This window comes from Tyto alba, unplaced genomic scaffold, assembly GCF_018691265.1.
Source record: "Tyto alba isolate M040663 unplaced genomic scaffold, T.alba_DEE_v4.0 Super-Scaffold_22, whole genome shotgun sequence".
Classification (NCBI taxonomy): Eukaryota; Metazoa; Chordata; class Aves; order Strigiformes; family Tytonidae; genus Tyto; species Tyto alba.
In genome coordinates this window covers 29353765-29378772 of record NW_024881296.1, presented here as the reverse complement: position 1 = coordinate 29378772, position 25008 = coordinate 29353765, and the positions used below count along the sequence as shown (strand labels likewise).

Genomic DNA, 25008 nt, shown 5'->3' with positions numbered 1-25008 from the left:
AAGGAAGAAATATGCAACTTTGACCTAAAAGTACCTACCAAAAAAGCTGTCTGCCTGCATCTGATTCTAGTCTAGCAATACTATCTCCATCAAACCGAAGTTCAAACAATTGCCCCCACAGCAGGTTCACCTCTGACAAGCAGTTTAGCACTCCCGATGCTCAGTTTCTGTAGCATCTCCAAAAATAACTGAGGAATCAAAACCCAACTGCTGACCTGATGGTACAACAGGCAAATGATGGGCCAGCTCCCTTTTCATGGCCTTTTGTGTTTTGCACTGCTGACAACACTAGAGCTTGTTTTCATCAGTACACTATCCAGATATGACTCAGAAGACATATGGAGAATAGATACGTGTACTACCAATATTCAATTTTTAAAGTCACTTTTCTGTTCATAACCACACTGAAAAAAAAAAAAAAAAAAAAAAAAAACCAACCAAAAAACAAACCAACAACCACCACACAACAAAAATGTGCTAAACTGACAAAAACTGTCACTGATAGTTGTCTAAATCATTAGCTGGTCATCTCCTGCCCTCTAACTTCAGTTAGAGGATGGGAAAAGGGAAAGGTGTTTGATGTATAACTATGAAAAATATCTATTTGGGGAAATGGGGAAAACTGTTAGATTAACAAACTTGGCCACTGAACAAAATGAAAAATCATAAGTTTTTGGCAGCTGAACACAACTCAAATATATTGGTTAATATTCAAAAGAAGGAAATAAATAAATAAGACTTCAGTTTGCTGTAGAGACTTTTGCATCACAATATGCCTGCAAAATAAAAAGTGTCTATAAACAGGAGAATAGGCAGTTGTGAAGTCTACCTTTGAAGCTATATGCATAGTATGGCCATTTGCTGGGGGATCTGAAATCCATACTAGAAAGCAACAGTAGATGGCCTACTTTTCACAAAAAGTGAGAGCTAGAGAAAACCACATTGTGCCATAGGGAGGGGAAGCACAGGCATAGCCTTCATTATTAATTGGCATACATAGAAAGAGCAAGCAGAAACAAGACTAGTAAAAGAAAGAAGGGAATTCTCCCCGGAAACATATGGAAAGCACAAAATAGAAGTAATAAAACATTAAAGAATAGGGATACAAACACCAACGTGTCCAGAAAATGCAATCGTTAGCAAGGAACATAGTGAAAGCACTAGAAGTGTGAATGCAAAAGTTAATGGCTTCTTTAACACGTGTGAGAGAGTGCACGGCAAAAGACCAGGGTATCTAAATAACAAATGTATGAAAGAGTCTTCCAAGTATCATTTTCTATATAACTCACCAGCCTTCACTAAAGGGAGAAGTAAAGGAAAGCACAGAAAATTCCACTTCGACACCTGCCTTTTAAAGCTGTTTTCATTTTCACAGTTTATCTTTGTAGTTCCTGCACAGCAGAGCTCCCAAAGCCGAGCACTGTCAGCAAGTCACTCTGGTCACAGAGCTGGTTTTCTACTCACTTAGGTCACCGGTTCACTGGACCAACTCTTTTTTATGATTAGCCACCAAGGCTAATTTTCAGGCTAACCTTGCCATGTAAACCCAATTCCAGCTCAAATCCCTGGGGAAAACTAAGGACCCAACCACTGTTGAGGTGCCCTCTGCGCAGGAAGCTGAGCATAAGCCTTTTCAATACTTTTGACTATCCTTTTCCTATCTGATTGAGCTCTCAAACCACAGGTTTCTGAATGTTGTCAATTGAAGTCTACAAGGTACCTCAGGAAATATTTTTGCAGGTCCCTGAAACATTTCCAACCCTGGAAACTCAGTGCATGCAAATGAATGCAGATGCAAAGTTATGCGCAATTTGAAGAGTTATTGCTAAAAAACATTTGGTGAACGCATTTTCAAACAGGATACACAAAGTTTGTTGGACACAAATATTCAGTAATAACAGTGATTGCTTTAGAGTTGTCTAAGTGGTAGCTGTCACCTATTTAACCAATTAGTTTTGCTTCTAGTTAGGATCCAGCAAACTTCTTTCAAACCTGATGGTAAGATGTAGGAGTAGCTCAATCAAATTAAACAACAACACTTGTGGGCACAAGGAAGAGAGGAAAGAGCATAGCTTGATTTGTATGCACAATGTTACTGCAAACAGAATTTGACTAGCTCTTCAACAGCAGCAGGTAAAAAGGGTTACAAGGTATAAAACTGGAGGTGATTAATTCTGTCTTGGCCTGAAAAAATTACTTTTCTTGCCAATCTCTTGGCACCTCCTTCTGACTAATAGAGAAAGGAGTGACATAGGGCCTGAGGATGTAAACCAAACACAGTGAGAAATTAAAAGCTTTACCATCTAGTTTATATCAGGCTACTACAGATATAGGGTAAGTGTGAAGGAAAGTGAAAAAGAAGGGAGGGATCGATTCACTTCACAGTATTCAGTTAGTCCAACACTGGGAAAAGGTTTGAGAGTGGGAAGGCTATAAGCATATAAAAGATTGGATATATTAAGATCATAATGGACTATGTGGGAAATAGGGTTTTCTGTGTGAAGTGTCCATGACAAATCTACAAGATGGAATTAATAACAGGTTAACCTATAAAAGGAAACACGTAATAAAAGACTGCAACCAGTGGGTTAGGACCACAGAAGGAGACACATCTCCTTTACATATCTCCCAGTAAAAAGAGAAATCAATGAATTTTGCAGACAATGGGCTTGACAAGACCATGAAGTTCAACAAAGCGAAGCGTGCTCACAGCCCAGAAGGCCAAACCATATCCTGGGCTGCATCAAGAAAAGTGTGGCTAGTAGGTGGAGGGAGGTGATTCTCCCCCTCTATTCTGCTCTCATGACACCCCACCTGGAGTCCTGTGTCCAGCTCTGGGGCCCCCAATACAAAAAGGACATGGACCTGCTCAAGCAGGTCCAGAGGAGGCCAGGAAGATGATCAGGGAGCTGGAGCACCTCCCGTATGAGGACAGGCTGAGAGAGTTGAGGTTGTTCAGCCTGGAGAAGAGGAGGCTCCAGGGAGACCTTACAGCGGCCTTCCAGTGCTTAAAGGGGGCTACAGGAAATCTGGGGAGGGCTTCTTTATCAGGGAGTGTAGTGATAGGACAAGGGGTAATGGTTTTAAGCTGAAAGATGGTAGATTTAGATTAGATGTAAGGAAGTTCTCCACTGTGAGGGTGGTGAGGCACTGGCACAGGGTGCCCAGAGCAGCTGTGGCTGCCCCCTCCCTGGAAGGGTTCAAGGCCAGGTTGGACGGGGCTTTGAGCAACCTGGGCTGGTGGAAGGTGTCCCTGCCCGTGGCAGGGGGGTTGGGAATAGATGATCTTTTAGGTCCCTTCCAACCCAAACCATCCTGTGATTCTATGATTCTCATACTAGACAAGAGTCTACCCACCCTTTTATTTAAACTGACATAAAACAGACGTAGTTCTTTCCAATGTACCAAGTCAATAGAACAAGAGGGGAGAAAGACTGCACTGTAAGGGGGAACCCAGCCTCTCCAGTGGCGTGACAGTGAAAAAAGGGTAAATATAAGCAGTTGGTGTCTGTGGGACATTGCTATGTTCTGTATCGCACGAGTGGCTAAACTCATTTATACATGTTTACCCTCAACAACACTATTGTGATTTATAGATTAAGCTCTGCTTTCAGGTACAGCCAGGTATATGTGTAGTACCTCAAGAAACATCACTGGAGTTGCTTTGCATTGACAAGGGCAAAATGGGAGAGAAGCAGCAGGCTGAATTCTCTGTTAAACCGGTGCAAAGGTGCACCTCCCTCAGAGGACACTTTCAAAAGCAGCTATAGAACAAAAGCCTCTCTGCTTGCCAGCCGGGCATACATTATAGTTACCACACCCCTCTAGGTAAACATGTACATAGAGCAAATCACTTCTTTTGTGAATAGGGTTTACTTTATCATTTTGAAAGGCATATTGCTATTTCTTGACATATTAGTATGCTTAAATGAATCACTTAAGAAAATAAACTTATTTGTCCATGTTTACATTTATTTGTCCTCTCCTCTGTTATTAATCAAATTTGTCTAATACTTTTATCACATCATGTTTTAAATAAATAAATAAACACCACGATTGCCTTTGAAATACTAGTTGCTCGCAATAACATAAAGGCAAGAAATCACATAGTCTTCCGTGTGATGAGAGTAGGTGGGAAGGATGTATTGCTCCAGGTATACTGATAACATACAATGTCAATACTCCACTATATTGCTAATTTTCTATTTCTTTGAACATCAGTGCCCTGCTGCAGGTTAAAAAGATGGGTCTGCATATGCAATGAATGTTTCTTATTGTTACTACTGTGCTTTAAAAATAAAATAAAAAAATCATTCTGTGGGATGATGCAGGTTTTTACATGGAAAGGGACTAGTTTTTATGGGAGGCACTGTGCTCAGACCACCGCCAAGCCCACTGCGTTTGGGCAGCTGACTCGAAGTGCAGTTCTGCTGGCGTCCAAGGAACTGGTGCCACTTGCCCTAAGCCTCATTTTGCACCTACTATACCGTACCATTTCAGAACAAATGAAATAACAGCTTTTGTACAACATATGTTCGGTTCCTATAGTATGCTATTTTTGCAGTTGGAAAGCCTCAGGCATTGCTCTCCTTCCAAGCCATACACAAACAAAGAGGGTTTACCACAAAAAAGAGCCTCTGCTGAAGAGTGTAAGGTTTACCTTTGCTCCCTCAGTCAAGATCCTAATTTCATCAAGTTATATCCCTTCCTTTCATTCTATATTATATAGCTATAACCTAAAGTTTTCTCCCAGCAACAGCACTGGTCCCTCTTGATTTTCCCTTACCTTTTAAACTGACAGGATTAGCCAAGACTTTGCCATCAGGAAAGTCTAGATGTTACACCAGAAAGAAAATAGATCTCATATCCCATTAGTAATCCCTTCCCTCTAAAATTTCGATTGATTCAGTCTAACTTTACCACTTCGTATTGCTACCTGACCTGGGATGAGGCCAACTATACTTAATAAATAAACAGAAAGAAATAATGCAATCAACTGGTAAGTCTGAATCGTTGCTGTCTTACTGCAGTTCTATACCAGAACACGCTGCAGATTTTCAGTGTAGGTGCTCTGGTATAATCACAGGGTAACAGTGGTCTAGTGGCCTCTAAAACTGCACGTGCTGAAACCAGATGTGCAAACCTGAAGATCTAGGCGATGCCATCTACACAGCTGGAGTAGCAGCCAGCAGAGCACCTCTTTTTTTCTCTAAGTACATGGGTGCATAGCCTAGGGGGGATCTTGTTTCCAGACGCAAAAACTGTTTCTTCTCAGCTCGCTACCCTTTCCCTGGCTTTTTGGGCTGCCTGCAAGAAAACGTGGGTATGGTGGTGTGGAGGTAGCCACATCTCCTGCTGGCCCACAGTTTGCCATCTGTTTTGGCCCTGACCAGGTCCACACAATGTCAATTTTCCGTCGGGCAGGTGGTTGCCACTCACACCTACGTGTTTGCTGTTCTCGTGGTGCCTGCACACATGCAAATCTGGGTGGCAACACATCCAGCTACCTTGGAGGCAGGTACCCCTCGGGAGTCAGCAGCGCAGCCACCCAGCTCACCTCACACGCTGCACAGTTCACCGGAACAAAAATGTTAATGCGCATTGTTGGACATAATTTATATCCACCGGCAGGGAAATCTGGCTAAATATGTGGCTCTGAGTGACTTGGTATGTGATACAAACGGCATTAAACCCCAGTCTCCTGCCTTCCTCCCCAGAGTTTTTAATCAAACTTCTTATCTTCTTTTATGAGGAATTTATGTTAGGAAGTCTACATTAAAGGAAAACACGTATTTTTATTTTGCTTCAAGTGTGTTAACAATATTTATTGAAAATATTTCTGGCCAAAATATCAAAAAATATCTGATTTTCAATGACAAAAATACCACAACTGCATTTGAAAGTTTACAGTAACTACAGTCTAAAAGTGAAACTAAAAAAGTGAAAGTTGCTTGTTGTTTTTCATTGCACAAGCTGAGAGAAATGTAGAAAGTAAACAAAAAAGCATATATTAACATGAATTTGTAAAAATCCTTCTTGCATTCTAAGATGCCTTCAGACTGGCGGGAAAGGTAGGTGTCTATTTATAACACCTGTGATAGAAAAAAAAACCTGTGTGTGTGGCCACATAAGTAGTTAGACACTGATTTCACAGTATTCCTTTCAGATTCTGTGACTTACTCAGGAAAAGTAGGAACAACGCACAGGTAGAAATTGCTGCTGGGATTTTCCAGAGTCTGAAAAGAATTTATGCAACTACCTCCCATCCATTTGGAAAATCCCAGTGTTCAGGTTTACTGTTCTTCTTCTCCCAGCTCAACTTCCTTCACAGTTCCTTTTCTATTTGGTTATGCCTAGTTAGCTAACGTTGGCAATACTCAGCCCAAGTCACGCCAGCTAAACAGAAGATCGCAACGGGAAAACATTAAGGATGAGACAACATGTCTCGGGTTTGATGTTTAACTAGGATTCTTAAAACTTTCTTCACATGCTTTTAACTCCATTTTGAGGTTTGTGTTTGTAGTGGAAGTGCAGGAAATCAAGTAATTCAGTGTGTGTTTAGCATTTATATAATTACTTTTATTAAATTACTTATATAATTTGTGTAAGTAAAAGATCACCAGAACATGCAGTTACACTGTTTACAATTACTCTGTCAGTTGATGCAATTACTATAAATAGGCTCAGAGACATCACTAATTAATGAAGTTGGAAGGGTAATATAAGAAGTCATCTGCTACTGCACATCTAGGGCATATGATCTCCAAGTGCAGATGTAGAAGGGTGATTTCTTTTTCTTTAGGGCTTTGGCAAGGATATATTATAAAGAACCCTCACACCCCAAATTGCTTCAGGCTACAGATGCTTGGGAAAGAAAATAAAATAGTAGAGTCGTGGCTCATTTTTAGCTAATTTTTAAACATTAAGAATGAAGCAACACCAGTGGAGTGCATGCACACACCTTACTGATTTTAGTGGGGTTGATATATGCAGAGTTGAGGAAGACTGATGTTTAAACCTGGAGCAGAGGCATCACTTCTCTCTTTGAACACTGTAAAAATATGTTTGATTTTCAATTTTAAGTACTGTTATAAACCAAATGTTGGGTTTGGTTGTTTTTTGGTTTGTTTGGGTTTGTTTTTTTTGTTTTTTTTTTTTTTTTTTTAATCCGTGAAGTAAAAAAGGATATTTATTCAGAGTCAGCAAAGAAGAAACATAGTCTGACACAAAAACTTCTTGAAGAAAATTGTTCATATTAACAGTTCTCTTGAGAGAAGCAATAGACATTCTTTGCATGTATTCAGCAAACTTACATCGGTAAGATGTTGGATTTGTCTCAGTTAACACTGAAATATTTGCAAAAATCAACAAGGGAAAATGTTTCCTGCAGAAGCAGGAAGAGATAACCTTGCACAGTTTTGTTTGTACCTGTGTGGGAAACTATAGGCAACATGACCACACCGTTTCAGTGAAACACACATTTTCAGTCACAGGGTAAGTAGTACCTACTCTTAACAGCCGACCCAGGGAATCCTGTTGTAGCCTCAGAGCTGCACTGACTACAGGCCCAGCCTCGGGCCTCCCACCTACAGAAGCAATACTCACCCGTGGAGCAGTACTCAGAACTCTCTCTAACTTTCAAATAACTTTCTGTGAAGGATTCAGGATTAGACTCTGGCAGAGCTGTGTAAGTATCCTTCCCATTATCGGTAAAGAAAGTCACATTTTACACACACAAAAAATTACTCCCTTGTGGATTATTATCAGCTTTGATTCTGCAACAGTAACATCTCCAACACCCGGCAACAGTGGCTAGCTACAGTGTGGACACATGTCTTTCTGTATTTTCTCTGGCCTTCTGATTTCCTTAATTCCCACAAAACCCTCGAAAAATCTGATGGATCCGAGTAGCCTCATTCTCTGCTGGTGCCAGTACATACTTTAGGTAAAGTTCACTGGGTGTAGCACAGAGCTGAATTCATCTTTGGTTTTCCAGTTTTCCCACTGCCATTAGGATTAACGCCCCCCTCTCCCCCCCGCCTTCCTGGCAGAGAAATTCTTTGCCAAGATGTGAAGATGTCACTGTGCACAGCACTTCCACCCTACACTAGTGCTGGTCCCCCCAGTGCAACAGACCCATTTTACAGGTAGGCAAATGGAAGCCGGGGGGCGGGGGGCGGCAGCTCCTGTCGGAGGTGTGGGTAGGGTGAAGCAGGGGTGGCATACACACCCTCTGCCGAATTTGGGACGAGGTGCCATCCCAAGAAGCGACGCATCCGCAGAGCTCGGGCAGACCACCCCGGCTGCCCGTCGCACCCCGCACCGCCTCCGCCGGTGAACCCCGTTACACGGAAAGCCAGGGGCCGGGAGGGACCCGACGGGGCGGTGGCGGGGGCTGACCGCCAGCTGCGCTGTGCCCCACGCGCGGCCCCCGGCCCCGCGGGACGATCCGCCGCGGGAGGACAGCGGGCCCGCAGCCCGCCCTGGCGCGGCCCGGCTCTCGGGGAGCGGCCCCGCCGCCCCGCCCCGGCCCCGCCCGCCCCGTCGGCGGCTCATTGATGAGCCGCGGGCCTTTGAGGAAAGGGCGAGTGCGCCGAAACCGCTGCAAAGCCCCGATTTTTCAAGCAGCAGCGCGGCCTGGGAACTTTGCATGTTTCGCCATTTTTCACATCCTGACTCATTTCTGTATCAAAAAAACGTGTTCTCTGGAGCTCATCGGACACCCACCGCCTCTCCCGCGGCGGCGGCGGCGGCGGCAGGCATCACCCGCCGCCTGGCAGCAGCAAGGGGAACTAGAGCAAAAATCCCCCGCGGCGCGGCAGCCGCCGTCAGGCATCGGGCAGCCCCCGGACCCCGAGAGTCGTCCCCCCCGGCGTCCCTTTTATGTTTCCGGGGGGGGTGTGTGTGGGGGGGTTGCTCGCCCCCCGAGGGCTGCTGCCGCTGCAATCCGCACGCCACGCAGGGAGAGGAGCAGGTGCACCCGTCAAGGGCCACCCCCCCCCCCCCCCGTCGGCGGGAAGCCCACTGATGGTCGCCGAGACACCCACCCCACCCCCCCGGGGTGGCCGTGCCGCCCCACGGCGGGACTCCCCTTTTCCACCCGCCGTGCACGGGAGGTGTGTGTTGGGGGGGGGGCAGTAGGGGCGCCCAAAGCCCCGACGGCTTCAGCAGTGAAAGCCTCACGCCGCGGGGACGAGCGGGGCTGCGGCCGCGCCGTCGAGGGGCCGCGGCGCTGCGGCGGGGTCCCGGCAGGGGGGTGCCGGCGGGTGTGGGGGGGGGGGGGTGCGGGTTGGGGCTGGGGGGGGGGGTGTCCTCGCCGTGCCGTGCCGCGGCGGGGCGGGGTGTCTGGCGGGTGGGGGGGAGGGCCCCGTCGGGCGCGCGGCCCCGGTCCGCCCGCCCCGCGCCCCGCCGTTCCGCCGCGGCACGGGCCCGCCGCGCGGCGCCAGGCGCCTGCGCACTGCAGGGGCGCCAGATTTGGCGGGAGGGGGAGTGTCCAAGGGCCCTTTGTTTGATGGCATCTCTGTTTACAGAGTTTACTCTTTAATCTCAACCTGTTTCCTCCTCCTCCTCCCGCGGCTCCCTCGGCACTCCCGTGCGCGGCGGCGGAGCGCCTGGGCGCAGCCCGGCAGCAGGGCGCGGCGGCGGGCGCGGGCTCCCCCGTCCTCCTCCCCCAGCGGCCGGTGCGAGGATGGCCCGGAGACCCCGGCACAGGTAACCCGCTGTCTGCGGGCGGGGGGCGACCGGCCCCGCTCCGCTCCGCTCCTGTCAGACGGGGCGCGGGAGAGGGAAGGCGGCAACGGGAGAAGGGCTTGCTCGGCAGACGGGGCGGCGGGCGGGTAGCCACCCCCCCCACACCCCCCCCCCGCCTTCCCCACCATACCAACCCGTCCTCCGCGCACCTGGGCTACTCCGCCCCCGGAGCGGAGCGGAGCAGCCCCCTCCTCCGGAGCCGCCGGCGGAGCGCGGCAGCCCCGCGGGACGCACCGCGGAGCCGCCGCTGACGGGGCGCCCGGGCCCCACGCCGCACGGCCGCCGCGGGGGACCGGGGCTGGCTGCCCGGCGGGACGATGTCGGGCTGGCTCGGCGGCGGCAGGTAGCGCGTCCCGTCTCATTCATTCATTCATTCATTCCCGGCGGGGTGGGACGGCAGGTGGGCGGTGGGCGCGGGGCTGGCTCTCTCACTTTTTTTTTTTTGTTTAATTTATTTATTTTCTCCATGTTTTTTTTTTTTTTTAATTTATTCTCGCAATGACGACCCCTTTGCCCTCAGGAGCGCGGCTGTCCTCCACGGGGGTAGTTACGCCCTGCGGGGCTTGGCTTTCTCCCACACACGCCGCCCGGCACATGCCGGAGCGCGGGAGGGCGGCTGCGGGGGGGGGCTGCGGGTCCGACGGGGCGCTCGGCCGGAGCTGTCACCCGCTCTCTCCCGGACCGGGGCCACCCCCGCCACCCCGCGACAGGGGCCGGGGGCGGTGGCGCCCCGGGGGCAGCGGGACGGGACGGCAGCGCCGCGTGGCCGTGGCCGTGGCCGTGCCGCCGCTGCCGGGCGGGCGCTCAGAGCGGGGTTGTTGTCTAATTAGCCGGGGACGGCGGGTCAGACACGTGGAGGCTTTTTTTCTCTTTCTCTTTGCAGCCCGGCATCCTCCCCTCTTCCCCTCCCCTTTGGCTGGGCTGTGACAGAGCAGAAAGTCGCAGCCGTCCCCTACCCGGCCGCCGGCCCCGTCCGGCGGGTCTGGGGCATTGGACCGGGGGGCTCTTTTTAAGGCAGGGAGTCTTGCGGTGCGGGAGGAGGCAGCGGGCCGCGGGGCGAGCGCCGGGCTGTACTTTCAGTGTCAGAGCAGGGGTGTCGCTGGGGCTGGCGGTGAATCACCCGGGCCGTCTCTCCCGAAGGAGGGGGGGGACAGCCGCCGCCTGCCTCGCGGGCGCCTCCCGCAGGGACCCGCCGGGGCGTCTGTCCGCCCGCCCGCCGTGTCCGCCTGTCCCGCGGGGCGCGGAGCGGGGCCGCCCCGCCGGGCGCGGGCTCTGCGGCGGGAGCGGGCTCTGCCCCGCGGGGCTGGTGCCCGAATTCCTTCAATCACGGTAGCAGCAGCGAGTCATTTCCTCTCCACCCCCTCTTTATTTTTTTTTTTTTTTTTTTTTTCCTTTTTTTCCTCACTCTTTTCCCTGTGGATCGTTGCCCGAGTCGGTTGCCCGGGCGCACGGCGCAGCGCTGCTGCCGGGGGAGCGCTGGGGCGGGCGGGGGGCTCCAGCCCAGCCCCGGGGGGCTCCGTACCGCGCCGGGGGAAGCCTCGGGGCTGCGGCCGGAGGTGCAAAATAACAAAGTTTTAGAGCAGCGCTGCGGGGCCGGTTGGCTAAAGCACCTACCGAGCGTCCCGAAATCCCAGCGCCCTTTTCTCCTGCTGGAGAGCCCGGGTAATACAGCGGGGTTCGCTCTGTGCTGCGGTGCCAGCGAGGCCCCGGTTATTTAAATAAACCGGTTACATTACTGGCACCTCGGGCACTTACACCGTTTTAACCTGTTCGCTGCTGGTGTTCTGCTGCCGTTGCGGGGCGGCATTTCTCTGCCGTGCCCGAAGCGCGTCCCTACGCAGGAAGCCTCACCGACGATGGATGCGCGTACCTGGCGCTTTTACTATCGGCGAAACTCGTTTTCAAAACGATACTTGGAAGTTGAGCCGCAAAACTTCCTTTGGCATATGGGCAGTCGCGCAGGTGTCTCCGCGCGTCGCTTAGAAAAGTGAATTTATTCTGAGCCGCGCCCGTGGGAGCTGGGGGGTGCGAGCTGGGCTCAAGGGCGCTGCCAGGGAGGCCCCTGCCTCCAACGTGCCGGGTGGGAGCTCACCCCAAAGGCTGACGTGGGACGGGGAACAGGGAGTGGGCTGTGAGGCCGGGTGGGCTGCAGGACTATGGCACCCGTGGGGGCGAGCTGAGGGTGGCAGCGAGGGACTGGGTGGGGGAGTCAGGGGCCGAGCCGGCAGAGGCTCGGGGAAGGCCACACACATCACGGCCGGCTGTGGAAAACTTCTCACGGGTAGCATAGTTTTCATGGCACATGCCACAGGCCAGAAAACAGACTTGAAGATGCAGGGTGTGATTAGCCCGGTGGACTTTAAAAGAATATCTGTTTAGCAGCTTGCATTTTGAAGGTGTTTGCATCTTGACTAACAGTCTTTGTGCTTCACTGCAGCTTAATTTAAAACAGGTTAACGGGATAAACAATGCCTGATAACTTCTTACAAAATAAGTTTATTTTAATGTCTTAGTCATGCTTTAACATACCACGGCATACCATACGATCAGATACATCACAGTTTTTAGTCTCGTACCATGACATTGTCTCCTTTCTAACACTTGTGGATATCATCTCTTAGCTGAAGTGTCGGAACTGCTGCTCATATCTTAAAAATTGAAAATAAAAGGCTGCCAAAGACAGCTTTTGTTGCAAAACGCTCTCTTTTAGTTTTAGTTAACTGGGTAGAGCCAGTGCTGTTTGTGCAAAGAGTAAGAGAGTGCTTCTTACCCATAGATAGCCTCTGGGGAAATCCCTTAGTCATGAATTAGGTGAGAAGCACAGTATTTCAAAAACAGTATGAGGTATTTAGAAATGGAATAGAGGTAATAAAGTCTTAAGTTAGAGAAACAGAGAGTATAAAAGGGTTCAATCATTCATTTGTTGGTTGCAGGATATTAAATATACTTGTCCTCAGCCCTTGTCTCTCCAGACCCATAAATGGCAGCATGTTTTATATTAGAGCCCATTATATGTTAATGCTACCACTTACTGGCTTTACTTAATTATAGAAACTTGTGCCTTCCCATATAGGGTCCATAAGGATATTCTCAAATAAGGTTATTATTGGTTAACTTTTTGTATTTATACACAGCCTGTTTTCTTTGGGAACGATGTAACTATCTGCCCTATTGAACATACAAATACACTAACGTTCTTCAGAATGTATGGCACGAGTTAAAGATTTTGAACATGCGCTTGTATAATGGACACAGCCTCTAGTTCTCTTTATTATCCCAAACATTGTATTTTAATTTGAATCCTTCATTGGTTGAAACTTTGCCAAATGTGTAATTCACCACTGATCTAACAGTAAGAGCAGGTCTAAACATGCACAGTAATACGAAGGTTGCCAGCACTTTGCTTGTATCTGTGGATACCAAAAACAGCAGAACCAGTTCAGAATACTAGAACAACAGAATGCAGAACAAAATCTTGTTGTGCAAGTTTTAAAACTTTTATCTGTATAACCTTTGTAGGGATTGTAGTGGTTTTTTTGTGCTTTGTAATTAAGTAGCTCAAGTCCTCGTGTTCCAGTCTGTGTCTTGCTGTGTTTCCTTCTACAGTATATACAGTAGTGATGACGATGAAGAAGATGTTGAGATGTATGATCACGATTATGATGGCCTGCTTCCTAAGACTGGAAAACGTCACTTAGGAAAAACCAGGTGGACCCGTGAAGAGGTAAATCCAAGTTCATTCATTTCCGGCATGTAAAAAGACGGAGAGAGCGAAGAGAGTGAGAGAGCATGGATCACGTTCTTCTTTGAGTTGCTTATCTGCAAAGTAACTTCAGTGACAGTCTCATGTATATGAATGAGAACAATGTTTTCAACCCATTACCTACATTCAGTGTTTTAATTAACTTTGAAGATCGTTCTTATCTTTTAAATAAAATGTATAAACACCATTTTTTTTGTATGTTCACCAAGATCTACTTTACAGGTATGTGAGTCTGTGTAATCCCTGTTGGAGAAACAGATTCAGTCACCTGCAGCAATCCTTGGTTGTTACTGCTGCCTCTTTTTGTTTGAAAACGGTTGCTATGTGAGAACTGACGTGTGTTCAGTGTCCCACAGCAGCAAACAACTGTGGCAGAAACGGCTGCAGTCCTGTGTCATTTGATATTTGCACTTTAATAGCAGCATTATGATTCTAAGTGGAAATAAGTTAAAAGCTGGAAGAAAGAAATCCAGCAGTACCAAAACTGAGCATTCAAGACGTACCTTGCTTTTGAAGGTCAAAACGTGTTTTAGTCATGATACCCTTGTGCTGACTTTCCAGGTAAATTGTGGTATCAAACTCCTTTGCCAGCTGGATATCCTGTGGCCATTTAACTGGTTTGAGTTTATTGTGAAATACATTAATACAGTTCTTAAGTTATGTTTTGACTTTCTCCTCTCTTAACAATGTATATTGATATATAAACAGTGGCAGGTCACCTCTTGCAAGCGTTTTTATTTTTTTCTTAAATCATAGTCTGCTCTTACAGAGGTGGATGTGGTTGCGAGGTGGCCTGAGAGGAAGGGATGGCTGTGGAGCCTAATGGCCACTTTCCTGTCACATGAACTGGGAGCATACTGGGAGGCCCTAGTTGGGGAAGGGTAGGGTTGCTCCCCTCCTCTTATCTCTTGGGACAGTTCTCACTTGTTCTACACTATCTTGATCTTTCCCACTACATGAAATTGGTTTCTTTTGTCTTTACAGTCTATATTTCTGGCCTTATGATTAAAAATACCCAGGCCAAATTTCTTGCTATTGTGAGTATCCAAAACTCCCTCACAGTGATCAGTAGCAAAAAGGAGCTATTAGTTTTACTGTGCATTCATTGTGCATGGATAGGCAATGAGCAAATTACTGGAACTCCCATTACTTGTAAGACGTATAAAGCTTAAGGCTGTGATTTTTAGAGGTCCCCAGACAGCTGGGTGCCTGAGTGTTACTGAATTTAATTGTTATTCTGATGCCTAGCATCTAAACATCCATGGCCTCCTGTAAATCCAGTACAAGAATAATGGTTTGAGCAGTAGAATGGGAATGTAGAATGCAAGTCAAAAAGCAGCATGGAAAAAGTCAGTCTTTCTCCAGCAGCACAGTAAAGAACCTACCAAAATCCACAGGAATAGAAATATCTCCTGATTTAGGCAATTAAAGGTATGAGAAGACTACAGACTGCCTCCCCTTACACTCAGGAAGCAGAAATAGATGTATAAAAAGTTAAAAGGACACAATTTTTTAAAAATGTATTTCATTTGCATAATAAAAGATTGCGATATTAATTACGTCTGGGTCTTTTAATGATTCAGGATGAAAAACTGAAGAAGCTTGTGGAGCAGAATGGCACAGAAGACTGGAAAGTCATTGCCAATTTCCTTCCTGTAAGTGGATATTGGTTTTTGTTTCCAGTTCTAGTGACAGCTCTTTATCAGAGGTTTCCAAGTAAGGGAAGGGGGAGTGGTTGCTTTATAGTTACATTTTTGTGGGAGATATAAAACCTCTACAGATGGAGGCCTCAGAAATTTTGGTTAGAATGTTGTGAAAACCCTTACCTTTAATTTTCCTCACACTTCTCAGAAAGGGTGGGAAAAAGTTAAACAAGAAGAAATGGGGGGCGGGGGGGTGTTGAGCAGTAGATTGTCAACGTGATACTGAAACAAAATGTCTCACCACAGAGGAAAAATAGCTTTGATGAATTGCAACTATGGTCTAGGAGATAATTGCTTTGTGAACACTTCGGCTGTTCTAGAAATACTGCAGGTGAAAGCATGACAGCTGTTGTGCAGATGGTGAAGATTCAGTTTGTGTAGTTCTGGTGATACAGTCCTCACTGCAGAAATGGTGGAAATCCTACCTAGTTCAGTGAGCAAACTGAGAGTTGAGCACCTTCTTCTCAGACCTAATGTATCACTGCATGTTGTTTAGCAGTCATAGTTGGCAGTGAAATACATCAGGAACAAGCGTACCTAGACAAGAGCATTATTGCTGTACATTCGTCTTGTCTAAAGAATGACCTGCTTTACATATTTTACATTTCACTAGAACCGGACAGATGTTCAGTGCCAGCACCGATGGCAGAAAGTACTAAATCCAGAACTTATTAAAGGTCCATGGACTAAAGAGGAGGATCAAAGGGTAATCAGTTTTCCTTTACATCTGATTAATGTCTTGCTAGCAGATTTCATGTGTTGGGGCAAAACTCTGAGAGACTTTGGTGGTCTCAACTCTAATATGGCCATAGGCAGACTGATCCTATCGGTACAGATGCTTACTATTTGTGTAGTACTTTCTAAGTGTTCTACACAAGTTAATTAATGTTGCTTTACAGCACTGTAATGTAGAACTGCAGTCTAGAAGTGCCTTAACTATCACCAGATTTTTTCCTTTTGGGTAAAAGTATAAATGGGAAGTGGGGAACCTGAATTGTGTGTTGGTTTTACCATGGCAATTTTGAGAAATGTTGTTGAAAATATTGCTCCACCACAGAAAAATTTCATTGATTCATTATGCATCATTAAATACAGGCAGTTTTTATGTCCTTCTTTGAAGGTAATAGAACTCGTGCAGAAATACGGTCCAAAGCGCTGGTCTGTCATTGCTAAGCATTTGAAGGGAAGGATTGGAAAACAGTGCAGGGAGAGGTGGCACAACCATTTGAATCCAGAAGTGAAGAAAACCTCCTGGACAGAAGAGGAAGATAGAATTATTTACCAGGCACACAAGAGGCTGGGAAACAGATGGGCAGAAATTGCAAAGTTGCTGCCTGGACGGTAATGACATATACCTTTAGCTCTTAAATAGGAAAAAAGGAAAAAGCTGCAGGTCTGAGCAGTCCATTTCAGTTGCCTCGGGCTGCACTTTATAAATCAAAAAATTTTGGAATCGAAACCTGGAAAGCTGGTGACATCGATGTGCGTTTTTCTCAGTGGGGAACTGTGCTGTTCGGTCAGTCCATGGAACAGTACGCTATTTTTACATGCTTTTAATGTTTGCCATAGGTAAAAAGCCCCAGTAACTAGAGCAAGACCATAACAGTTTCCTAAATGTCTGTGCAGTCTTACTTGTTCTTGCAGTAACTGTCAAAATTTAAATTGATTTAACAGGGAAGGATCAGGCTCTTCAAGTGGAACATAATTTGCATTCGGCTAAGGGTATACTTTCAACATGAAATCCAGTATATTTACTCAAAATTATTTAAGAGAAGGCTGCTTCAACATTTGTAATTGCTCCTGAATCATCCAGATGATTCTGACCTGTTAAAAATCCATGTATAAAATGGGAGAAACTGACTTCCTCTATCTCTGGTCCTGGAAATACTTGTCTCATTGAAGGCTTATGCACAGCTTGCATATAATTTCAAAGATTTGGTGTCTTATTTGCTCTGTACTAAAAGTGACTCAACATAAAACGTAGTCAAGCAAATAATGTAAGCAAGGGAGAGGTTTCCCTTCCCATTTTTATTCCTGCTATTTGGTGCAACATCTTCAAGATCTAAATATAATGCCTAAGATCATAATAGTCTTTTAAGTGGGCATTCCCTAGGCTGCTTTCACCTTCTAGAAGAAAACAAGAAAGGAATTACCCCTTGGAAAGTTTTTTTGTAGCTTCTGTGTATCACAGATACTGTTTTCAGTGATAACGTGTGGTGGTGATGTTTTTCAAATAGAGGAGCTGTTTCTAAGCATCCTCTTAAAATCTCGCAGACTTGATAAGTTTGCTTCTTCTGACTCATGCGTGAGAGAATTTGGATCTGTTTTTCTGCAGCTAAGAAAAATCCCAACAGCTTTGTTTACTGAATTCGTGTGTAGAGCATGATGTCATTGTCTAGGTGGCTAGTAGGAAAATTGCTTGGAAGTTAGTCTTTTCACAGCTGCTCTCCACAGTTTTTCTTTCCAGCAATGAGATAGGATACAATAAAAGTCCACTGTAATATTAAGACTTAGGAAGAAGATGTTGGCAGTCCTTTAGGGTAGCCTCAGAGGGGTGTTAGCCTTTGCAGTCACCTCACCTCATGGGGATGAGGTGAAGCTGATGTTATTATACTGTAAGAAATTCTTACAGTTTGAGGACCTAAGGCTTAGAGATTGCTTTTAAAAGTACATAAACAACTGTAGCCTGTTTGTCTTCTCCCCTGTCTTTCATACTGAGCATCTTTCCTGAGAAATTGAGTAGCATTTGTAAAGGTGGGGGCAGGAGAAAGGCCAGAGAACAGCTCAAGGTTTAAACAGAAATACCGACAGCAGTTTCCTGTCTATTAATCTGCCTGAATTGGCAACGCTCGTTTTTAAAACTCCTCAAACCTATCTATTTCTGTTGCAGAACTGATAATGCTATCAAGAACCACTGGAATTCCACCATGCGCCGAAAGGTCGAGCAGGAGGGCTACCTGCAGGAGTCCTCCAAAGCCTGTCACTCCTCAGCAGCCACTGGCTTTCAGAAGAGCAACCACCTGATGGGCTTTGCTCACAACCCGCCTGCAGCGCCGCTGCCTGTAGCCGGCCAGCCCCCGCTGAGCAGTGACTACCCCTACTACCACATCTCTGAGCCACAAAATGTAAGCGCCTGAAAACGTGTTCAGTTTGAGTTGGGGTTTTTTGTGTGTTTTCTTAGGTTTTGTTTTGTTTTTTTCACTTTGCTTTGTTGAATGGGTGGGTGAAATTTGGCCGTACCCGATTTCAGGATGCATGAAGGGTTTTCTCCCAGTCTTGGTGGACTCTGTATGTGTTTGATGTCAGGCAAGGACTTCTTCTTTGACTTAATTCGGTGATGATAATATGTACATTTCAAATCGTTTGTCAGCATTCAGGTGGTGGAATCGCGTTCAGCGTTTTTAATGTCTTGTAAGCAGTGAACATGTTTCCAGTACTGTTTCTTACAGTGGTGAATGTTATATTTCTTGAAAATCAGCTGAATCTGGTTAATTCTGTGTCCTGTGTCAAGATCTCCCACATTCCCTTCAGTAATACTCTGTTTGTATGTTGCCTGTCGGAACCGAGTAAACAAGTATTGTTTTTAATCTGATGCCTTTTCTAATAATGATTAATAATGAAACAGGCTGCTACTTCAGACAGTTATATGGTAGAGTTTTAGATGATAACAAATTGCACCTTTTGCATTTTCACTTCAATTTAGAAAAATCTTACAAATGCATCTACGAATTATTCATCTTTTCTCATTCAGGAAGGGTAGATATTTCATATATGAATTTTTTTTCTTCCTCTGTAATGATCACTGTCTTATTCCTAAAGAACTGTTTACTTTTCTTTTACACATTGTTGAGGTTTTTGCTATTTCATCTCCATAGATTATAAATATTAAGTACCTAAAACCAACATGTTTAACACAAATTCACAATGCAGGCAGACAGTACGGTAGAACAAATAACTTTCAGTGTCTTTTGCTTTTTGGCCTAGGTCCCTGGTCAGATCCCATATCCAGTAGCACTGCATGTAAATATTGTCAATGTTCCTCAGCCAGCTGCTGCAGCTATTCAGGTAGATAACTTGAACCTCATTTCAAGAGTCAATTTGTTAAACATTTAATAAGTCAAAATGCAGACATCGTACGTTAAGGAAACATTTTAATGTAATGAGCGTGGTGAAGAGAGAAAATGGGGAAGGTGGGGGAGTTCTAACATGGCTGATAATTGATTCTTCTGAAGTGGATTTAAAACGCAGTGGTTGGCATCTGGTGTGATAGATTTCACTTTCTCCATTTCAAATGTCTATACTGAAATTCAGCAGGGACTTTGGTAGTGGAAAACACAATTGACGTTTGTTTCATCTTTGAGTCTAATTTGGCTATTATAACCACAGGACGGCAAGCCATAAGCATTTTAGTTGCTACATCCTATCAGACCTTTATCTTTTCTTTTCCCTTAACTCTTAATTTCAGAGACACTATAATGATGAAGACCCTGAGAAAGAAAAACGAATAAAGGAATTAGAGTTGCTACTAATGTCGACTGAGAATGAACTGAAAGGGCAGCAGGCATTACCAGTAAGATTGTCACTGTGTGCTTGGATGGAGGGATAGCAGCATTACCCCAGTGCTTGTCTTTTTAACTTTTTACTCCCCCTCTGCCTTCAATACTAATCAAGGCTCTATATTTCCGTTTTGAAAGGATGAAACATAGCACATATATAATCTGTATTTGCTTTGTAAACTCTTTTATCGAAAAAAAAATGCAAAGAATTTTCAGGTATTTTACTTTGCAAAGTGGGATCAGGGCTGGGCTCTGTAACATGGTGTAGTATTGGAAACACGATGATTGTACGAAAATAAAAAATCCCACAGATCTTAAATCAATGGGATCAAAATTTCTGAACATGTGCAATGGTTCATGTGATGAAAATGTAGTGCCTGCACATTAGATTTTTCTTCTCTGTTGTATTCTTTCCTTCAGCTGTGTTTTATACACTTTGTAGGCTTCAGACTTGGTGCATGTTTGACAGTTTGTTTGACTTCTCCAAATGTAAATGGTAGATTCTTCATAACTGCATGTGTGGAGCAAATGCTGGCTATTACTGAATTCTCACACTTTGTTGTATATGCTATTGGATGTTAATGTGTGAAAACCCTTACATAATTACTTAACACCATCACCAAAGCCAAGAATCCCCAAGTCATTTTTGAAGATAGGTGATAGCCAGCAGATTCTTTTTTTTTGGGTAATATGTAAAATTAATAGTAAAACAACTGCATGCATGATACGTTAGTTTGGCCACTTTTTAACTTTAGTTAATGTTTTGCAATTTCTTCTGTTGCATGATCACACTGGAAAGAAACTTCTGTTAATTTGTTCTTCTGCTTTCCTAACCACGTTGATTTGACAGCCTCTTCATTGCATTGGTGTAAGCTGTAGCATTAGACAGGGATAGAAGAAGAAAAGGAGATAAGCAAACAAAAGCAACTCTAACTCTTAAACCCTTTAGCCTTCTACAGTGCTGAGCGCTCAGTAGGGAAATCCTGCCGTTTCTTGCTTCACAGAAAATGACTTGCAGACACTTTTTGAGCTTTTGGAGTAACACAGAATGAATTGATTATGTGTTAGTAACGATATATGCTCATAATCCTCGAAGTAAATTATGAGGTAACTTTGGGATAACAAATACAATGCCGCTATTACTTAAAACAAGATCTTGCACTGATGAAAGGAAACATCTTGACAATTGTTTCATAGGCATAAGCTTTTAGATGATGATGCAACTACTTTTATCTTTCCTCCAGCGGCATCTGACACCTTGTGCAATTTCATTGCTAAGTTCCTTCTGCCTTTCCCCCCCCCCCCCCCCCCTTTTCTTTTTTTTTCTTCTTCCTTTAGACACAGAACCACACATCAAACTACCCTGGCTGGCACAGCACCACAATTGCTGACAGTACCAGGACCAGTGGTGACAATGCACCTGTTTCCTGTTTGGGGGAACATCACCACTGTACTCCATCTCCACCAGTGGATCACGGTTGCTTACCTGAGGAAAGTGCATCCCCTGCACGATGCATGATTGTTCACCAGAGCAACATCCTGGATAATGTTAAGAATCTCTTAGAATTTGCAGAAACACTCCAATTAATAGACTCCGTAAGTAGACTTGCTGCCTCAGGTGCATTTGTGTGTGGTCAAGGAGTAAGGGGAGAGGAACTGGGACAGTCCTAAATGTGTTTCTTTTTTTTTTTTTTTCTCCGAGTAACTTCTAATTGCTACAAGATCTGAAGCTTACCTTCTGACATAACAAAATGTGGCTGCTCATAAATGAAGCCCTCGAGTGTGGATGTGTTTGCTTTTTGTGGGTGTCTCCCTTTCCTGCTACATCTTGTTATAGGAGTGTGATTTTTAGAAAACTGCACAATAGGAGCTTGAAATGATCTCTCGATATTAAGTCTTCTTAAAATAAAGTCAGACACTGTGAAAGATTTTAAACAAAGAAATTGTACTTACTTATATTTGAAGTGACACATGCTGTAGGTTTATGTGTGGCTGCTTATGTATCTGCAACATTTTCTTGAAGCTTTTGTTGTAGCTTCAATAACTGATCCTCAAAGTTTAAGGAGCTTGCCCTGGCATATGTGAAGAACTGGAAACATGCATTTTAAATGCCAAGTAGCTGACTGACATTGACATGTGCTTTTTCTCATTATGGTCTCTGGGATACTACGTGTAACAGAAGTGGCCCGTTGAAATAAGTTTGTTGGTGGTACCCTCCCTCAGCAGCAGAGGTGTCTGCTTCATGCGGCGTCACGTCCCATTCAGCACATCCAGAGCAGGTGTGCAGGTTAGGAAGGGACTGGTCTTGGTTTACAGCCTAAGACACACATTTTTTGGTAGTGAAAGGCATTGTCTTCATACCAAGCAGAAAACTCTGAACAAGCAAATAGTAAGGACATCATTTGACTTGACTCAGTTGCCAGCAACACTACTAGGATGTTAGTTTGACGTGATCAAGGTGTATATTGAAAACACAAATAAGTGTTCACAGTGTTACTATCAAATAAACAGGGTCAAGCTGAAGTGAACTGGGAAGGACTTTGTTGTTGTTGGTTACGGGCATATCCTAGCACTGTATTTTCATGAGGTGGCACTATACACTGTGTTATAGCTCCGTGCCTCCCACGTTGTTTCAGGATCCTTCATCATGGGGTGACCTCATCAGTTTTGAATTCTTTGAAGACACAGACACTTCGGCTAGCAAAGCTCCCTCAGGCAAAGTCACGCAGCTTCAGCAAAGAGGGGCCAGTGCTTGTAGACCTGAAGGACACCCCATCACAAACCTGAGTGAAATCATGTCGAGTCAGGGCTCTCCTGGCTCACCAAAGTCCTTGTCTGCCTCACAGGGCAGCGCGGCTCCGTGGGTCCTTCTTCGCAAAAGGAGAGGGCACTCCAGCCCCTTAGCCAGTGGCCACGGTAGCACCTTGGTCCTAGCTGACGTCAGCAGCTCAACTCCTCCTAAGCGCTCCCCTGTCAAAAGCCTGCCCTTCTCTCCCTCGCAGGTAGATCAAGACTTCTGCACAGATGTTACTAATTCTCAAAAGTCACCCCAGCCTTAACAATTTAGAAACTAATCCTTTGGAACAAATGACTAATTACCGTTGCGCTTGCTGATTTCACTCTGTGTTTGAATCTTCTCACTGCTCTTAGTCTTCACTGCTGAGTTTAGATCATCAGCAAGCTAACTGTTGATTCTCTTATTTTAAATTCATCTGTGGGGCTTGGGTTTTGTGTGTTTTTTTTTTTATTTGGATCATTTTTGTAGGGGAATACGATTGCTTGCTTTGCTCTTGCTGTTAACTCCCTCAACTACTAGAGTTTAACATTTCTGATCATTTGTAATACTTTCCATCTCTGTCCACTTACAGTATGATTCATTGACCTAGAAAACCCCAAACTGCATTTAAATAGCATTCAGGTTGTGAGACAAACTGACAACAACCAGAAAATTCAAATCGCGGCTCATCCTCAGCCTGGGCCATGTGGGGTGGAGCGGAATAGGAATGAGGAGGAAAATGGCCTGTTAAAATGGCCTGGCATGCACTTCCAAATTCCTGTTGATGGTTACTTTGTTTCACAGCTGTAGCACTATTTAAAAGTGTTTTGGTTTTTTTGTTTGTCTGTTTGTGTTGGTTTTGCCTTGGTTTGGCTTGAAGTCAGAGAAATACTGTTTCATGAAGGATAGTCAAAGATTGCATGTATTGATCTCCCACTGTATCTCCCATTACCTATTAGGTGTTTTAATCATATATCATTTATCCAGTGAACTCTGTATTTTCTTACATGCCATATTTGTATGAAGTATATTTTAATCTGATGCAAGTTGAGTCTAGAAGGTAATACGGTGAATCGTTGTCAGGACAAAGGATACCGCTGCACTTACAGATTTGTAGACACTAGAAACAGGAACAATTTTTTAGTTTACTAGGTAGAACTCATGCACAAGCAATTTTCTCCAAACTAATACTGCCACCTCCTTTTTGATCGGCTATTTCCATTCCAAAACACTCCACACAGCCATCACAGTTGTCAATTTTCATTTTATGCTGTGGAAATGGAGCACTTTGTTTTGAGAGAGATGATAGGAAATTTATTTCCCTGTCATCAATACTTTATTTATTGCCTTAAAAGCACCTAGATTCCCTATATAAATCTTTGTGGAATTTAGCCCCATTTCCTGTGGGTCTATTCCTGAAACATCCCTAACTGATTTTCACCCAGTTCTTACTTGGGCACTCTTCTGTTAATATTAATTAAAACTGATTTTCAGAAAATCCAAATCAGGCTTTTCAGATGTGGCTTTTAAAGTGGTGGAGAGTGTTTCTCATTGGAATGAAGTGGCATTTTCTTTATAACCTCCCTCTCTAGAAATGCTCATTTTGGCTTCCTGAATGCTCCAGCCAAACTGTTGAGTATCATTTTGCCATGGAGTCAGGTACCCCGTGCGCACCTACCCACATCATAGGGTCAGGGGAATCACTTATATCAATCAGAAGGAAATAATTTCTTTTTTATTTTCTTCAACAACATCAATTTAAGAAGTTAATGTAATGTGGACATTCCTGTTGATTTTTCCTTTCTCTACCTGCAGTTCTTAAACACCTCATCCAGTCACGAAAACCTGAACCTGGACAACCCTGCGCTAACTTCCACGCCGGTGTGTGGCCATAAGATGGCTGTTACCACACCATTCCACAGGGACCAGACTTTCAAAGCTCAGAAGGAAAATCACGTGTAAGTCGGTTACCAAGCTGTCTTGTTGGATTCATGAGGAGTCATTTTTTCAGGTCTACATGCAACCAAAGTGCTGGGTCACTGTATGTTTCCTGCAGAGTCGTTTGTTAACATGTTCAGATTTTTCTTAGTTTGGAGTAAAACTTCCACTTTATAACTGTGGAGGTAGGTTATTAATACAGAACAATCATGCATATAGACTCAACCATTTTTTAACTAAAGCCATTCTACCTTATCACAGTTGAGTAGATGTTCTGCCAGAAAAGCAAAATGGATTATAGGATTGCAGGAAAATACTTGTCTGAGTCTTACAGCTAATATTTCCAAGCTTGTTCCTTGAAAGTTTTTCTCCCTCTTTCTAAAGTTTCAGAACTCCAGCAATCAAGAGGTCGATATTAGAGAGCTCTCCAAGAACACCCACTCCATTCAAAAACGCGCTTGCAGCTCAGGAAATCAAATATGGTCCTTTGAAGATGCTGGTAAGAAGGAAACAATGATAAAA

General features: G+C 44.9%; 1 protein-coding gene across 4 annotated transcripts in view; it reads left to right on the top strand.

The window, feature by feature from the left end:
- Nucleotides 1-9496: 9496 nt before the first annotated feature.
- MYB (MYB proto-oncogene, transcription factor) overlaps nt 9497-25008 on the top strand; it is a 28541-nt gene continuing 13029 nt past the window's right edge. Inside the window, exons 1-12 of one of the 4 annotated variants that reach the window (XM_042796207.1) lie at nt 9497-9711; nt 13357-13474; nt 15097-15168; nt 15830-15922; nt 16337-16557; nt 18107-18341; nt 19201-19281; nt 19682-19786; nt 21111-21368; nt 22409-22774; nt 24364-24506; nt 24871-24985. In XM_042796207.1, coding sequence (XP_042652141.1) covers nt 9689-9711; nt 13357-13474; nt 15097-15168; nt 15830-15922; nt 16337-16557; nt 18107-18341; nt 19201-19281; nt 19682-19786; nt 21111-21368; nt 22409-22774; nt 24364-24506; nt 24871-24985 — 1830 coding nt within the window. In that variant the 5' untranslated portion in view covers nt 9497-9688. Of the gene's footprint in view, nt 9712-9921; nt 10094-13356; nt 13475-15096; nt 15169-15829; nt 15923-16336; nt 16558-18106; nt 18342-19200; nt 19282-19681; nt 19787-21110; nt 21369-22408; nt 22775-24363; nt 24507-24870; nt 24986-25008 lie in introns of those variants that run through there. The other 3 variants (XM_042796206.1, XM_042796209.1, XM_042796208.1) reach the window with 3 other exon arrangements.